The sequence below is a fragment of the Emydura macquarii genome, unplaced genomic scaffold (assembly GCF_026122565.2).
Source record: "Emydura macquarii macquarii isolate MOO-44397 ecotype Brisbane River unplaced genomic scaffold, CSIRO-AGI_Emac_v2 contig_691, whole genome shotgun sequence".
NCBI classification, from domain to species: domain Eukaryota; kingdom Metazoa; phylum Chordata; order Testudines; family Chelidae; genus Emydura; species Emydura macquarii.
Genome location: NW_027130828.1, coordinates 3,513,521 through 3,531,758, shown reverse-complemented (window position 1 = coordinate 3,531,758; position 18,238 = coordinate 3,513,521). Strand labels below are relative to the sequence as shown.

Sequence of the window (18,238 nt, the reverse complement as noted above, 5' to 3'; positions counted from 1 at the left end):
AGCCTGGAGATACACATGGGAAGGAATGAAAGTGCTTGTGTCATACCATTCTCATTCTGTTCGAAGATATGTGCATTTGTGAAATCCCAGTGGAAGCTGGCTTTTGGAAAGCATGTAAACCAGGATTTGATAGACTTTAAAATGTTTCAGCCCACCAACCTAAGAGAAGTAGGGAGTCCCACTCTTTACTGAAAAGATTCTTCAGTAAAAATATTGAAAGATCTTACTGTTTCATAGTGAGTATTTATACCAGTGGATGAATGTTGCTCTGTATCCACTTCATCTTACGGCTTTCAGGATTTTCCACCCACAGCTTTCTGGTGTTATGAAAACCTGCTATGAATATGAGTAATAAGTTCCATTATCCTTTTGTTCAAGGCAGGGATTTCATAAGATACCAGCATGTTCTCCTCCTTTTCCATTTCCATAAAGAGATAATAGAGGAATATGAGGACAACTGAGCCCTCGTGCTCTGAGAATGGACCCCACTATAAAATGCACTGAAAGGGTCCTCTTTCATTCTTCTAATTGGGCCCTAAGATCATGTTCCATTTCAACTACTCAACTATCCTGGAAGAAAAGTGCTAAAGGACATCGTATAATGCTCCTTTTCTGATACCTTCAAGTCATGTTTGCAATCTTGTGGCCTAGACAGATCGAAGCAGAGTGTGGAAATTAAGCGGCTTCCTTTGTTTCCTGTATACTAGCCCAGAAATTAAACTTCAGTCTTCTTTTTTTTGTTGGAGTCAGATGTCCAGGTTTCTTCAACTTCAAAACCATTTGGAGTCAATGGATATTGAAAAATCAGTCCCTTTGGACTGTGCCCTTATTTTTAAGGATCATCAAGACTTTAATGGACTAAAATTCACTTAGATTTTCTTCCTTTGAAAGGGCTTGGGATGGTTGCTTTCTGAACAGTCTTTAAACCAGCTAAGTTATTGATCATATATATATATATATATATATATATATATAAAATCAATACATCTATCTGTTCCAGAGGGGTCGCCGTGTTAGTCTATATACAGCAAAAACGAGAGTCCTGTAACACCTTAAAGACTAACAAATTTCTGCAGGCATAAGCTTTCGTGGGCTGCAACCCACTGCATCTGCCGAAGTGGGTTGCAGCCCACGAAAGCTTATGCCCACAGAAATGTGTTAGTCTTTAAGGTGCTACAGGACATCTATCTGTGAGGCTTGAGTTATTGTATTTATACAGCAGGGCTGGAAAAGACACACACCTTTGCAGTAATGGTTTTGAATGACTTATTTATAGCATAAGGGTTTTGTTTTGTTTTTTCAGTCAACCTAAGGAGCTTTTCAAGGATGCTGTCAGTTCTGGTCTTTTCTAGTTTAATTTATCCTTTGTATTTTTACATCCCCAAAAGGTATTTTATCAAGGTCAGACTCATTGTAATAGTAAATCTCAGAAGAAAAGTGAATAAATGTGTTCTGTCTTATCTGATCAGAAAGATAAGTTAACATACAGATATGGTGTTGTGGTTTGGCATAGGGACAGTGGTCCCTTGTGCTCAGATAGAAGAGCATTCGGTACCACCTTCTTGGGATAGCAAGGAGTACTCTACTCCCTATGTATTGAAAGACCATTTCAATTTTCTGTTCAATGTACACATTTTCTGACTGGGTATTGTGTACTTAGTAGAGCAGATTGTCATTGGACTATTCCCATTTGCTTGTGGTAGATACTGTTTTTAATGCAAAATCTTCTGGATGGCATAAGAAATAAGGGGAGTAAGTGCTTTCCTTGATCGGGTGTCATGTATATTTTGATTTGGTGAAGCTGTCCGGGTGCTTTTTCCAGGAATGTATTCCCATAACAGCTTGGACATTTGCAAAGTGAACATGAGCTTTGGATTGTTACAGTCTTTTATTATAGGTCTTCTTTCAAATGGTTATCTGTTCTACGTCTTCCGTTTTCCTTGTAGTTTGCTATTCTGATCCCAGGCCCAAGTGAAAAGGGAGTAATTATTTCTCTAATTGGATTTCTTCTTGGGAGCAATCATTCAGATACTGACCTTGCTGAGGCTGGTCACTGAAATTAAATAAGAGCTTATGGGAGGAGGGTTATCTGTGCAGAACAGAGAGTCCGCACTGAGTTCCAGTCTTCTGTGCTAACCACCATTAGCGATTCATGAAGCGTGTGCAGTGTGCCTGGGACTGTCTAGGACATGAAAGGAGACATGTTCCGTGGCCCAGAAAGCCAAATTATTAAGGGGCCTGCCTTTCTCCTTCTCACTATTCTCTATCTCTCCCCCCCTTCGCCCCCCCCCCCCCCCCAATGATTAATTTGTGCTTTTATATTGATGGATTAAGTATCTGTCAGGTGCTATTTCCACCTTCATAAGAATAGGACTACAGGACTTGTCTATTCACTCACATTAGAAGGCCAGGTTTGGTTTACTGAGTTTTTTTGGTTATCAAGTGAATAGATGCAAATAAAAATAAGTTTCCCAATGTATTTTGCTCATGTCTTTTAGCAAAAGTAGTCTCATTTTAATTTTCACCTTCATAGTCTACATGGACTCTATAGTATATTTTACAACAGCCACAAAGTCTTTAAAATAAGGTCTCGTTTTTGCGATGTTTCTTATGTTAAATGGTGGTTGAGAAGTGGGGAACAGGGTCTCTTATGAGAATGGTCAGGGTGTGGAGTGCTAGTGAGTTCTGCCTGATGGGAATAAGGATAACTGTGCAGCAGAGGAACTACTTTTTATGACGAAGCTATAGGAAGCACGAAAAATGACAGATAAAACATTTGTTCTTGTGATGATCCTTTTATCTCCTTTGCTGGTACTCGTAATGAAAATGAAGAGTGTAGAAAGGAGGCCATTGCTGTGGCAGAATTCCACAGGTCTCGTGTGCCATTGGATGCCAAGAGTCACAGGCACAATGGCACATACAATTCTTTAGTGATGTTAAATCCTGTGCTTGATGATCTGTTCTACTGTGTGTTTTCAGGCAGAGGAAAAGGCGGATGCACTGAATAAGGAATTGCTAATGACCAAGCAGAAGTTAATTGATGCAGAAGAAGAAAAAAGGCGACTAGAAGAGGAGTCTGCTCAGGTTATGGGCGTTTCTGTTCCTTTCACATTTTTGTACCGCGTGGAAATTAAAAAAATGTGACCTGCATGAGAAGGGCTCATTGTTCCAAGTCATCCTTCTCCCTCCTGAGTAAAGAGTATAGCGAAACTGTGTCCCTTTGAAAGCTGCTGCTTACTGTCATATTTAACTAACTTGAAAGCATGGATGCACACAGACAGTGTGTTACTTACAGATGGAAGCAACATTCAAACTGTCACCATTTACCCCAGTGAATTCCTCGTACCTTTCCTATCCCAAACCAACCCAATTTTCCTGATATGCCTGGGCCATTGGTGTCTCAAACTAGCTTCATAGCTACACCCTAGATTGCAGTGGGGCTGGACTAGCCTGTTGTTCCTCAGGGGTAGAAAGGCTAGCCATCTCTGAAGGGTTCTGAGTTAGAGGAGTGGAGGTGGGTTGTCTTCTACAGATGCTGTCAGATTATTGTTTAAGGTATAACCTTTCTCTTTATTTTACTGCAGCTGAAGGAAATGTGCCGTAGGGAACTAGATAAGGCAGAGTCGGAAATTAAAAAGAACAGCTCTATTATTGGTGACTACAAGCAGGTAAGTGCAGCTTGGTTAGGGATAAGGCTCACTGCTCTCACATAGCAAGGAATTCTCTGGTATATACAATTTATTTTCCAGACATCCCAAATAAAGTACAATCTTTGCCCTGCATTTGCCTGGGACGTCTGAGATATTTAAGTGGAGAAGCTTTGTTTGTGCTTGCACTTTTTGACTAAGATCATGATATTCTATTTATCACTGACTTAAATCTTTATAGGATGCCAATTGTCCATAGTATCCATTATGAAGGAGCACACAGTTATTTGAACAGGCTATATGGTCTTGTAATCTTAAGGTGTGGCTACTCTCTTCACTCCACATTTTTTCTCCCCTATCTTCCCTTTTCCCACCAGATAATGCTGATAAAGGACAATAAAGAAGTCCTTTTCCTTGATTCAGCCTTATGCTATTGTTTCAGAATGCTAGGCTTCGATTCACACTCCTGCATTGCATGGTATCCAATCCATAGCTCCATTTACTAGGAACTTAGCCTCAAGATATCCTAATGCTGTATCAAACAAAGCAGTGGAGGGGTAGGTGTGGTTTATCATATCCACTGTCATGACTGTTCACTTTATTCTCAAGGCAGTGGAAGGAACTGTGCTCCCTGTCAGCTTGTCCTGACTCCTCCAGAGAGTCTGAACTATGAACTGACTTGCTTACACTGCACCTTTGGCTATAGCCTGAGAGGCACATATATAACTCCATGCATTACTGCACGTGTTGTGTGACTGCAGAGAAAGACCCTGTTGTAATGCCTGTGTGTCAGCAGGAGGGTCCAGGTTGCTTTAGAAACCTTGACTCTGAGTTTCCTGACTCTTCGGGGACCTTTCAAGTCTCCACTTTCATGCTGCTGTGGCATAGGAGTTTGGTTTTAAATATTTATTGAGGAATTGCTGCATGGTAACAGAATTTTGCTTTGTTAGATTTGCTCCCAGCTGAGCGAGCGACTGGAGAAGCAACAAACAGCAAATAAAGCTGAAATTGAGAAAATACGGGTAAGGGGATGCATGTTCCCAGAATCTTCACCCTTTAAACGTTATTGCCTACTGAGTCAGTGCGTTTATGATCTTTTTAAAAGTTCTTTAAAGAATTAGCTACAATGAGGTGTTGCTGCCAGCACCTTCTGTGTTTCTCTGTTGACACAAGTGCAGATGAAGTAAATGGCACCTACAGCATTCTCTGGCTGCCTTATAGTGTAAGGAAGGGACTGTTTGTTTCCAGCTCTCCCTACCAGACCATGACTGTAATGTGCCATTACCATTCAATAACTGATGTTAAGCTGTCATGAGGGATTTCTTGCTGTAGCAGGAGAAGGTGCTGCCAGCCTGCTTTGACCATAATGTAACACTGAGGGAATGCAGAAATAATTATCCCAAGAAGACAGTTTTCCCAACAACAAACTGTCCCTTGGACTCTGTGCTTAGTATAGTAACCCTGTGTAGTTAGTGGAATTGTGGTCTTTAGACTATTCGGTGCACGTTTGGTCTGCCTTGTTAGTTAGTTTTAGTGCTGTTTGCCTCATGTCTGTCAAATCTAATCCGTAAGGAGTTTCCACAGAGTAGCTGATGCATTTCAGCACAGATGAGAAGATGCCATCATTTTTCTGTCAGAGTCACAGCACTTTGTGAAATCTCTAGTTAGTCCTGGATGCTGCATATTACCTGCTACTCTAATGTGAACACCACTTTGGACTTCCATAATGCTTTCACCTGAGGATCTCAAAGCACTTTGTGGACATTTTAAGCATTCATAACATCTCCTATAATGTAGATAAGTATCAATCCCCCCCCGTTTGTAGTAAGGGCCTATGAAGTTAAGGCATAGAGGGGTTAAGTTACTTGTGCAGGATCCTACAGTATGTCAGGGGCAGAGCCAGTAGACCCCAGATTCCCTGGTTCCTAGTGCCTGCTCAAACCATTGCATCTTGCTTCTTCCCATAAATACGAGTTTTATGTTGGTGGGAGGAGTTATACCACAGAGCCCTTTGCAATAGGGATGGATGTTGAGTGTAGAGCGCGCCGCCTGCTTGCTGTCTACCATTACTGCTGCTTTAAAAGTGATGTGTGTTACAAAAAACTTCATAGACTACTGAACTCAGTGAACCTGGCCTGTGTTGGGTGCTTTCTGTTAGCACTGACATCTTTCTCAGAAAGGCCTACACAGCTGGTGGTGGTGGTGTGCTGATTCTTCATCCATGGGAATGGTATAAGTCAATCTGTAGTTTACAAACCACAGCAGAAATGGGGATGTGTGGGTGATATGAGATCTTCCTTGCCTGCTTTGCCTGTGCTATTTAGTCTACTCTCACAGGTGAATAAAAGGAGACCCCTAAATGTGTGAGGGTCATTGACTCCCCACATCCTCCCCCTGTTCTACTACCCCAGGACAGGGGCATGAAATGTCTCTGATAAGTTTACCAGCATCCTTAACAGAAATACTCAGTCAGATGTTTTTGATTTTAGCAAAAAGTGGATGACTGTGAACACTGCCGAGAGTTCTTCAATAAAGAAGGACGTGTGAAGGTCGCCAGCTCTGCCAAGGAGGCTTCTGATGAGGACACGGATGAGGAAAAGGAGACGCTGAAAAACCAGCTGAGGGAAATGGAGCTTGAGCTGGCCCAAACCAAACTGCAGTTAGTCGAAGCAGAGTGTAAAATACAGGTAATGCTTGGGGGTTATTTGTCACTCAGCAGGGCTGCCTTATATATTTGTAGAAAAATGTATTTCGAATCGGTAGACTGGAGCACAGATACTGTTGGCTGAAACTGTAACCTGCTATTTCCTATATGGGCGATTTAACCAAACGTTTAGTGTGGAAAACTCAGCTGATGCAGCTAAAATAATTAAAATCATATATGCCCCTTTTTACCAGCTGCCACAACTTCCAGACATCTACCCAGTTGCTTCTGAGCACCTTCAGTCTGATCTTATGTTGCTGTCTGGATGGGAAAAGTAAACCCCATGCTTCCCACTTTAGCTCTGACACAGTGATTAATTGTATATTCTTTATTTTACAATTCCGTAGTTGCTGATAGAACAAACACCATATGACAGATGTTGGTCATGTTGCTTAATGCACTGCTGGAAGGCTCTCAGGTAACTGTGGTGATGAGAGCCTTCCAGTAATTCCTGGAAGAGATCTTGGAGTCATTGTGGATAGTTATCTGAAAAGATCCATTCAATGTGCAGTGGCAGTCAAAAAAGCTAACAGCATGTTGGGAATCATTAGGAAAGGGATAGATAATAAGACAGAAAATATCATATTGCCTCTTTATAAATCCATGGTATACTCACCTCTTGAATACTGAGTGCAGCTCTGGTCACCCCATCTCATAAAAGATGTATTGGAATTGGAAAAGATATAGAAAAGGACAGCTAAAATTATTAGGGGTGTGGAAAAGCTTCCATATGAGGAGAGATTAATAAGAGACTGAGACTTTTCAGCTTGGAAAAGAGAGGACGGGGGCATTGTTATGATACAGGTCTATAAAATCATGACTGATGTGGAAAAAGTAAATAAGGAAGTGTTATTTATTCCTTCTCATAACACAAGAAGTAGAGGTCACCAAATGAAATTAGTAGGCAGGAAGGAAATTAAAATGAACAAAAGGAAGTATTTCTTTAAACAACACAGTGTCAACCAGGGGAACTCCTTGCCAGAGGATGTTGTGAAGGCCAAAACTATAATGGGGTTCAAAAAAGAACTAGATAAGTTCATGGAGGATAGGTCCATCAATGGCTATTAGCCAGATGGGCAAGGATTACGGTTTGCCAGAAGCTGGGAGTGGGAGACATGGTGGATCACTTGATTACCTGTTCTGTTCATTCCCTCTGAAGGCCTTGGCATTGGCCACTGTTGGGAGACAGAATACTGGACTAGATGGACCATTAGTCTGACTTAATATGGCCGTTCTTATGCATGCTTTAGTTGCCACGGGGATGTTGTTCAATCACCATTGGATTTAAATCTGGAGGGATCAAAATTAAAGAACGCAGAAAAACACCCATTAATATAACCCTAAATAGGAGGGGTTTTATAGAAGTGGCGTTTACCAAAGAATGTGGCTTGACTTTTTTCTTAGCACCAGCCCCTCGTTCCCCCACTCTTCATTCTTGATAATCATGGATTTTTGGTAGTTAGAAATATGAGAGACCTGTAGACCCTGCACTGGGTCAGTGGGGATGACTGATTCCCTCAGTGTATTCTCCAGTTCTTTGTCCAGTCTGTTTTCAAACGTACCAAGCAAAGATTCCACTGCTTCCTTTGAGAATCTGTTCCATGGTTTAACAGTGAGGAAAATCTTCTTGATATTTAGCCTAAACGTTTTTTGCTCATTTTCGTTCCTGTGAACCAACCAAATTTCCTCTCCTGTCTTTACATTTACGCATTTCCAATACGTAATCTCTTCCAGTACATGCCCCGCATTCTTACCTGAGTCAATGTAGACATACTAGTTCATAGTAATTTTTGTTTTGCAGAGTGCACATAGAATTGATTAAAATTAAAGAGCTAGATGTTATGTTTGGGGCAATGATCAGGGTTATAGGTTATTTTTAATCTAGCAATTTCAGAGCACTTTTTGCCAAAAGTTAGTAAAGAAAAATCCAGTTCCCAGTGGGAGAATTCCTTACTCATTCATTGTCTGTGCTGAATTAGAGTGAATGCACTAATAAAAAACCTGGAGGTGTCTGCGTGGCAATGACACAAGAATCGTTATGTTCTCTAAAAAGTGCATTCAGATGGAAAATCTGCTTGATGGACTGGTGGTTTTATACATAGAAGGGTTCTTCAGAAGCAAAAGTGGCCAACAGACTATTCTATTCTTGGTTCCCTCTGAGCCTCACATAAACCATTTTGTGCTAGACAGCAGATCACAGGTGTTGCTGCTTCTCTTTGCAGGATCTTGAGCATCATTTGGGCCTGGCGCTGAACGAGGTACAAGCAGCAAAGAAGACTTGGTTCAACAGAACAATAAGTTCTATAAAAACAGTGACTGGTGTCCAAGGGAAAGAGACTTGTTGAAAAGCAAAACTTCGTCAACACATTTTTCTTAAACACAATACCTTTTGTTGCCTTCCGTGGCCAGATGTTTAAATCTGTGACATGTGAGAGGACCAGAATGTACATAAAATAGAAACACAGCATGTCAGGATTTCAATAGATCAGTGATAAAGTGGATGGAAACACAAAAAGAGGCTTTATTGCTAGACATGGGATCTTCATACTACTGATATTTAACAGGTGATGTAGCTAGATTGATGCTCTTCAGAGAAACACTCCATTCTGCGGTCTGGCTGGAAGCTTTTCACAGACTAGGTACGAGAACTTACCAAATCCTAATTGTTAAGTTTACATACAATAGGTTTTTTTACAGGTAGAACATTTTTAAATATTTTATTTGAAAAGAAAGTGTCACTAACAAAGAAGAAAATGACTCTTAGCAAGAACTACATCAGTGCCAGAAAACAGTCCCCAAAGGTAGGATTTGGAGAGAAGGAGGTGACAGGCTTTGTTTTGCGAAGGGGGTTGGTTTCAGAGTTCTGGTTGGAGCAACCCTATTTTGTTTTAATACGTACCCTGTCCATCTCTGTGTTCAGCATTTCTTTCCGTGTTACTAATCAATTCTATGCAACTCTGGATTTTTTAGCATGGGCTGCCAAATGAGTTCACAACCTGAGGTTGGAAGGCTTATCTAAGAGCTGGATAAGAATAATCAGAATTCTTGGCAAATTCCGTTTTACTTCTGTGTCATATTGCTTGAGCCACACACATCGACAGCGTTTCAATCCCCACACCAGGACTGCTAACATGTACTAATTATGTGAATGTTTTGACATTTAATTAAGTCTTTCTGTCTGTCTGTTTTTTACCTGGCTGTAGCAGGCCTTCTGTGAAGTTCTGTGAGAGCTTCCAGGATTTAGTTTTGCACATAGGTATGAATGAGACAAAAATAATAAACTCGGATATTTGAGGCAAAAATCACTGCGTGAGTGTAGCAGCGAGCATCTATTGCTGTGTGTCCTAACCGGCTTTCCTGGTAACACATTCAGAGGTTCTGTAGGTCATTTTTCCACGCTCAGTGCAGTTGCACTAATAGGTGCTAAATGTGCTTGGATTTCTCATCCTTTGGATTGTCCTGAAGTTCTCACCAGAAAGCTGTAAAATGGAGGTTTTGCACCTTGTAATTTTTTTTTAATTTATAATGGTTTGTGTTTTGCTGAAATATCTATTGCATCAGTGGATAAATTTTGTGTGCAGTGTGAGTGTAAGCTGGTTACAATAAGAGGCACTGGTTTGTATATAAAGATATTTGGTTTATTTTGTATTTCTACCTTTTTCTTGTTTACTGTACTAATGCTAGCTGATGTAATCTGCGACTGCGGGATATAACGTGCTATGCCTAAGCTTTTTTCCTTAACTGCATACATTATCTTTATTATTTAATACCAAAAAATGCTGTAACTCCATCAATATTAGATGTGTGGACATGGTGGTAGGATAGTTGCTAGTGTGTATACTTCATGAATTGAAATATAACCTAGTAAAATTGTATTACTATTTTGTTGTTTCATTTCATTTTAACAGTGAATTAAATATTTTGCAATACAAAATCAGTTTTCTTCTTAAAACACAGTTTTAGCATCTGCAGGCTCCCTAAGGCCAAAATCATTAATACACAAAGGATATGTAAAAGAAACTGTATTTTCCTGGTGTAGCTGAAAGCTCCTGTATATTATAAAACTATGGCTCTGCTCTAAAAATGGCCTCCTGGGGCTCTGTGCTTGGGTCTTGATATTTTTCATATCAAATGTACATTTTACAAGTAAAATGTGTTTTCTGTCACCCCTCCAAATTCCACTTGGATCTGAGAAACTAACTTGTGTTCTCTAGTTTGTGCATCATCATCAGTAACAAGAATTCTTGGGCCAAATTCTACTCATGCTATCTTCACTAAAGATGCCACTCATAACTGAGGACAAAATTTAACTGTGCAACTGGATGATTGCATGAACTAAATCACCGTACAGGTAAGACTTCCATAGCTGTGTCAGTTCTGTAGAAATAACAGAAGTAAACATGAATTTTTGTCACTAAAGTGAGTAAAAGCAAACTCTGAAAGCGTACCTACACTAGAAAGGTAGTACATAGCAACTTCTCTGACAGTAGCTGTGCTTTCATTGAGTAGCACCTTGAGGTTCTTAACCATGTGCACTCTTTGTTGCTTTCCGCTTCACAGAGGTGTCTTCCTGAATGAGTTCAGACCTGCAATTTATCAATAATTATCATTGTAATTTGGGTAAGTTTGAAGGTAAAAATTTCCTCTCATCGTCCTAAAATGAGAGGAAAATGATGTAACTTCTCCCCTCCCTTCAAGAAAAGGTTAAAAAATAATTGACTATTGAGAAAAACTTTTATTCTTCAGATCTCAGCTATTCCCAGGTTATTGCATCAGGGATTGCATGAATCAGTTACTACTTGTTTTTGTATGGACACAGGAAAACAGGCACAATGGGTACACTGAGTTCCTCACACGTTTCCCATGACACATTTTATGGGAAATGCACGTTTTCCAACCACACTCTAATATTTTAAAATTGAATGTGGGACTAGAATATTACCCAATTCCCAGTGCAGTCCTGAATCCACTTCCATGCAAAATATCCACAGCCTTTGAAAAACTGAGAGCCACATTTTCTGGGACTAGATTAAACATAAAATATGACAAGAAAGCAGATTGTTTTTAGAACTTGGGGAAGCTGGATATACATGCCTACAGGGCAATGCAAACAAGTGAACTAAAGAAGAAACACTTTCATCTTTATTAGACAGAGCTTCTGTAATGAAAAGTATTTTACAGACCTGCAGTAGTAAAAGCAGAGAGCATAGTAATTTCTGTGCCTTTAATGAGATGTTAATTACTGGCGGAGTGGGGAGTTCCCTCTGCCTTATTCACCTCAGTCTCTCAGCTAGTTTTGTTCATTAAATACAAAATAAATTCAGCTCTTCTGCTTCTTATCTAAGAATCTCGTGCTCCATACATGAGGCTTTTAGTGCTTGCCACTGTCTGTGATGGGCAGGTTCTGTGGTCTGCAGTTTTGTTTCTGTTCTTTGCAACATAACTCTGAATCATGACTGACTTTAACTGCTTAGCAATTCAGGGTCTTCAGATCCCTTAATCTTAAATGAACATTCCAGAGGTTCACCCAGAAGTTTGCCCATCTCCAAGTTTCTTTTCCAGGCCTCCTCCTCAACAATATTTATTTTTATTCTTTTTTTAAATTCTCAAATATTTTTAAATTCTCAAATACACTCAGATGTTATAGTGATCAGTGCTGTATAAATGCCTGGTTAGTTAAGAATTGTCTGATAGTCCTTTTTGAAAAATTAATAGATGGAGTTTAGAACAGAACTCTAGGGAAGAGGAGGTGGAGAGATCAGACAGAAAAAACAATTCTGCCATCTCTCTGGGTTTTCCCCTACATCTTGCACCTCATTCCTCATCCTGCTGGAAAACAAGAAGTGTTGTCTAGTAGCTAGAGTCTGAACTCTTGGGTTCTGACGTGGTATGTCCCCTTGGGAAAGTAACAATTCCATTGGCTGGGTTTTTGTCTGTAAAAAGGGGATAAAATTCACAAGTGCATCAAAGACTAATGTTTGTGAAGTACTTTGCTCCTCCCAGGGAAAATGCAAAGTCTCAGTGGTATCATAATAAAATTTATAATCCTAGTACAAGTTGCAATTTGCATTAATTAGGCTGGCTTCACTCCCTTAACTGCATGTTCCTATTTTTCTGCAGCTTCTATGGGCTGGCAAGTATTTCACAATTAGGAAGAAGTTGGAAGTACAGGTGCCGTTTCCATGACACCATCACATCAGCTTTGGGAGGACATTAGTGGGGATGATTTCACAGCTAAACTGTTCTTAATCTTCTACTATATCAAATTTAAGACTGTTGAGGTGATTCAGGTATTGCTGCTTTTACTCTGTGAGCAATGTAAATTGTCTTCATTACTCACATTCTTTTCAGTTAGATCCACACTTGCTATCAGAAAACGTTGTCTTTATAGGTGCAGTAAAATCATGTAGACTGTAAAGCTCCAACTCAGGCTGTACCTAGAGGTTAATGAATTTTTAAACAATATTGATCAGTTGTGCTCTCTTTACACCTTGGAGCAGAGTCACCTCCATATTTTAAAAGAGAATCTTATGTGCTGCCAAGGAGAAAGGGAGGCAATTGTATGACATCTCTGTGCAACTACAGCAATTGCTTACATGGAAAACTAAACATTAGAAATGTTAATGCAGTATCCATGTGACCAATCACCTTCCTACAGACCCACTGGCAAGTCTTTGGAGCCAGAGCCTGCAATGCCAGTGACTGAGATCTTGGATTACAAGAATTAAGTTAAGTATTAGATTAAGAACTCTCTTTTGGTTCTGGTGTCAGTGTGAAAGCCCAGCTTGAAGCCCTAAATCATGCCCCCAGTACAGGTTTTCAAAGCTTTAGGCTGTGAATTACCTGTGGTCTGCGAAGGGGGGGGAGGGGGAGGGTGCGTGCTAGCTCGCTGTTGAGGACGCAGGCACTACTGCTGCATGCCTGGGCCTAGTCTGTGTGTGTGAATCTCCCTGGGCTGCCTTAGTGGCCTTGACCGTCCCCGGTGTTGGCATACACCGCCACGTGCTGTGGGGGGCTTCAGGGGAACAACTGAGCCAGACTGCACCATTCCCGATGCTGGCAATTGCTGCCCAGAGAATGGAGCTGCCCGGTACAGGCAGGAGCACTACCTATTGCTGGGCGGGGAGGTGAGGCCCCGGGCTAGTGCAGGAGAAAGCTGGTGAAGACCTGCCGCTTTGTCTTCATCCTTCCTAAGGGCGTTCAGTGCGATTCACCCCGGGGCAGGGCCTGGCTCCCTTTTCCTCCCCTGCCACAGCGGTGGGCCCCGGGGCCGGGGAAGCCCAGGGCCTGTGGGCTCAGTGAACAGGACCAGACTCCGCCGAAGCCTCAAGCCACCAAAAGCGCTTCCAGGGCTGTGGCCCCAGCCAGGGCACGGACCAGGGCCTGCCATTTTTCTCCTTCAAGGCGGGAGCTCGGGTTCTGCAGGTTGGCTGGCCCTGGCCTGGCTAAGGCGTGCTGGGCTGGGCTGCCTGAGGGGGGCTGGCAGGCCCAGCCACTGGCCATGCCCACCCCACGCCTGGGGTGAGCTGAGGGGAAGAAAGGGCTGCAGTGCGGCCTCCTGCCGCTAGGCGCCGCTCCATCCCCGGGCCGGGCGGGGGGGCGGGCAGTGAAGCAGCTGAGTCCGCTCGCTGGATGGGTGGGGGCTGGGCAGCGGCGCGGGCTGAGGGAGGCCGGGCTGCTGTGGCTGCTGCCGCCCGGGTGAGAGAGGGGGCGGGGCGGGGCACCTGAGGGGGACCCGGAGGTGTTGGGGACGGACGGACGGACTGACGGACGGACCACGGTGGGAGGCTGGGGCCGGAGCGGGGTGAGGGGACAGGGCTGGGGGCAGGGAACGTGGGCCTGGGAAATGGGGGGCGCTGAGAGGGCTGGGGGCGCTGAGGGGGCTTGGGGCCCTGGGACCGGCCGAGGCAGCGGTAGGGTCTGTTCGCCAGCCCCGCGGCCCTTCGGCTTTGGACGTGGTGCCTCAGCCCCCGGCTCTCCGCGTATCCAGGCCGGCCAAGCGTTAGCGAGGGCAGGGGCTCGCGCACCTCCCCGGCCTGGCCCGGCCCGGCCTGACCTGTCCTCCTCCTCTTCGTCCCCGCGCTGACCAGCCCGGGGCCCTGCTCTGCTCTCCTTCGCCGAGGTGAGCCAAAGCGCCGACAGGGAAGGGGCCATCCGCGGGTTTAAAACAAGCACGGGCTCTGCTGGTGAAGTCTGGGGGCGGTAGTCACGGAGGGGAGTTGTGCTTTCAAACAGCCGAAATCCCTCAGTGCTTGAAATGCTTCACCTTGGCAGGGGACGAGGCAGAATTGACCCCGCTGTCAGTGACTTCAGCCGTGCCTGTGCTCGGGCAGGCCCTCGGCGGGGCTGATTTGCGCCCTTCCTGGCAGTGAAGGTTCTAGAGAATTGCTGCTTAATGCTCCCGCCGTCCCCTCTGAGGGAGCCAGCCCGCGTGTGCCGTCTTCCTGGCTTGTCAGTCCCGGCACTGACTTCTTCATCGGCTTCTGCTTTGCTGAGGGGCAATGAGGCCTGCCGAAGTTGAAAGCTGAAATACAGGATGTGAAAAATAACAACACACCCCTCGTTTGACCTTTTTGGTCTGTAATTGGATGAGTGGCTGCCCAGTCCCATTCTCCCTGTCAGAGACCCGCCAAGTGCAGCAAGAAACCAATCAAAGCACTAACTGCTGAAAAGGGTAAGGCAGTCGCACTGGCTTCCTTCTGCCTCCCACAGGCTCTGCTGAGCATTGCCAGTGCCCTGAGGGCTGGAACAAGAGAAAACTTCCGTTCTTGTGAGGATGATAGCATAGAGACTCGTGTGTATAGTGCTTGCATATATGTGCAAGAGGATTTCATTTCTGGCCTAAAGCCCCTGTGTGTGTACAGTGTAAATAATCTCACATGCACACGTGTGTGTGTATATATAGTAAAAATCATTGTGGTGTGAAAACTTTGATTCCTATTTGCAATATGAGAAAGCAAATGTGATTTGTGGTCCTTGCTTCTGAAGATTGCAGAAGGTTCAGCTGAACACATAAGCACTGAGGCTCTTTTTCAGTTCCTACTTATGTGGGTTTCCCTCTTGTGTTTTCTTGGTAGCATCAATGGGAGACAATTAGGGTCAGATTTTGGAGTGCTCATCACCCACACGCTGGATCAGATTTTCAACTACCACTTAGGCACATAACTAAGGGCCAAATTTTCAATTGATGTAGCAACGAAAATATGATAAATACCAATGTTTCTAAACCCAAAGGGGGGTGTTGTCTAGTGGATAGAGTAAAAACAAGGAAATGGAAGAGCTGGTTCCATTCTTAGCCCCTACCACTGACTCCCTGCATGGCCTTGGGCAAGTAATTTAAATCTGTCTCACTCCTTTCCCCAGTCTGCAAAAAGGGGCTGAAATGTCTTTGCAAAGGAAGCTGAGATCATCTTATGGAAGGTGCTGTGGTGGTGTTCTGTTTGGACAATTGCCAAGCCCTTCTGAGTCAACAGCTGGAGTGCCAAAGTGTCAGGGGATGGGATTTCTAATAAGCAAGATCCTAAACCCCCCAGCATAGAAATGTTGCAGTCTGAGCTGCAGGTCTGCTAGAATTATTCATTTTTCGTTGGTTCATCGGGGAGAAGTCGCTGAGTTTCTCTTTAAGTGATGAATACAGCCAGAGAGTTTGTCAAGCCTAAGAGCGAATCACTGTTTAAAGCACAAGTGCGTGCACCAGGCTTCAGCTGCTGGGAGCAGAGGGAGGTTTTCCGGGTGAGGGAAAGGCTTAGCAGGCAGCTGCTAATGTATTCACTCTGTGCATGCAAACCAGTTAAGGAGAGACAATTAAAGAAGATGACAGTCCACGTAGTCAGCTTTAAAAAGCTGCTGGAGGAGGATTGGCAGAGTCATACAGTGTCACATCTAGAGAGAGCCTAACTTATGCAGCTATCGGGCTAAGTAAGGGAACGCTGTCAGCAGCCTTTTCAGAAATTCACTGCTACACAGAAGAGATGTGGAGATTCCAGCCTGGAGGCTGAATGCCAGGCTTTCCTGCATGTTAATCCAAAAGAGGCAAGGGCCATTTCTTGTGCATGCAAAACATTTTCAACAAAGGGAGCCATGAAATGTCCTGAGCAGGGACTGTGGGTACTTTGCCCTACACACCTGGTGCACCTCACTCCTGACCAGGAGCAGCTCCTGCTATCCCAGTCCTGAGCCTCTGCCCCAGCTGTTGCAATGCATCTCAGTCCTGACCTGCTATCCACTGCAGTTCCAGTGCCAAATCCCCACACACAGTCTGCCAATGTACCTCCATCCTGACCTGCAGCATCCCCTACTCTCCCATACCATACAGACCTAAGCTCTTCCACGGAGAGGCTTTAACTTTCAATAGGGAGAGCATAAGTCGGACAGTTGCTCTTGGGTCCTGGTGCTTGATTGTGATCAGATGCTGTGGGTTATAAAAGATCTTGGGTCTCCAGTTCTGGGCCAGTGGTACTCTTCTGTACTTGTGCTGTGGTCCAGGCTTCCTGCGGAGGTTATTACTGTGTTGTGATGTGTTTGGCTGGAGTGTGATCTTCAAGCAGAATACTTACCTCCCAAGCTGTGTCTACACTAGATTCCCCCCCCCCCCCCCCATTCCTGCCAGAGGTGGAGCTGCATTGATGGCAGAATAGTGGGAACCTTGACAAAATAACTAGTGTGGGCACAGCCCCATTAAATTATCTGCCTCAAGTATTTATAGAGCACTCTGTAAGGGGAGGAGCTGGAGCAATGAAAGAGACTGTGCTGAGCCTGCCCAGGGACTGAGACCCTCTGGGTCCCAATGAACATAAGAAATGACAGCACAATAATAAGTGGAAAGTTGGTGAGATTTGTTGCCTGCTAGTGACGAAGCAGAAGCCCTTGCTGTGCAAAGTTTGTAAAGAGCAAATGGCATGAGTGTGAGGAAGCTGGCCATTTAAATCCCCTACTGTGAGTGTTTGCACTGCTGATGGACAGGGGCCTCTGTGTGTGATCGAAGGTGAAGAATAAGCTCTGAGTCTCCTGTACAGGTGACTTCAGAAGGTGAAGCTAGAACAACTTGTGATCTTCAGGTGTAACCAGGAAAGGGTGTCTCAGAGGGGAGAGACAAACCTATTCTGTGCAAGTGTGTCCCATGCAGAGCAAGGAAGGTGGCAATGCAGATTCCGCCCAACTTATGTACATAAGAGGGAGAGAGAGAGGTACACCAGGGTGAAATGGGGACATAGAGCTGTGCCTGCGGCAGCATTCAGGTCTTGGGGAAAGGGTCCTCTGCAAGCCTTGTTGTCAGGAATGCTGCTGGTGCTGGCCTGGGAACCTAGACTGCAGGCATGGAAACAGTCTGAGGTGCACTTCTGCACTGTGGAGCCCATAGCCTTTAAAGGAGGAAGTAGAGATACTCAACTCTCCTGTCTAAAGGGGTGGGGGAGGAGGATGTAAGAAATGAAGACTGGTTACTTACCTATAAAGCTTATAGGCCTTATAAAGTGCTGTTCTTTTGAGCTTTAAAAGTCAAATCATGGGGTATAATTCTGCCTTCTAGAGAGTCCTGCTGAGAGCACAGCATGCTCAGCTGAAAGGATTCGGATGCTTTCGGTGGTGTTTGAAAGGAATGTTGTCAGGGCACATCCAGGCATCTTGGAGGCACTCTGCATGATGTGGAGAAAGCCCTGGGGTGTGTGAGGGGGGATCTGGAAGCCTGTGCTGAGCTCCCCTGAATTATGGATGAGCTTTCTGCTTCTAGCACAGAGATGTACAGAACAAACTGTGCAGCTCCTAGGCACCTTTGTTGGTTATGGTACTCAAATGTCTTTTTGAGAAACCACTAGCTGCTCTATACCTGCCCCCATGTTCTTAATGTGTCTGAAGACTGCAGATGTCGCTCGTCTCAGTGATTAGGCAG

At 44.1% G+C, this 18,238-nt stretch overlaps 1 protein-coding gene across 2 annotated transcripts in view; it reads left to right on the top strand.

Moving 5' to 3' along the window:
- RABGAP1 (RAB GTPase activating protein 1) overlaps positions 1–10,226 on the top strand; it is a 106,372-nt gene extending 96,146 nt beyond the window's left edge. For both annotated transcript variants that reach the window (XM_067541724.1, XM_067541723.1), the window contains exons 22-26: positions 2,980–3,084; positions 3,585–3,668; positions 4,598–4,669; positions 6,137–6,334; positions 8,574–10,226. In XM_067541724.1, the coding sequence (XP_067397825.1) occupies positions 2,980–3,084; positions 3,585–3,668; positions 4,598–4,669; positions 6,137–6,334; positions 8,574–8,696 (582 nt within the window). In that variant the 3' untranslated portion in view covers positions 8,697–10,226. The remainder of the gene's footprint in view (positions 1–2,979; positions 3,085–3,584; positions 3,669–4,597; positions 4,670–6,136; positions 6,335–8,573) is intronic.
- Positions 10,227–18,238: the final 8,012 nt, after the last annotated feature.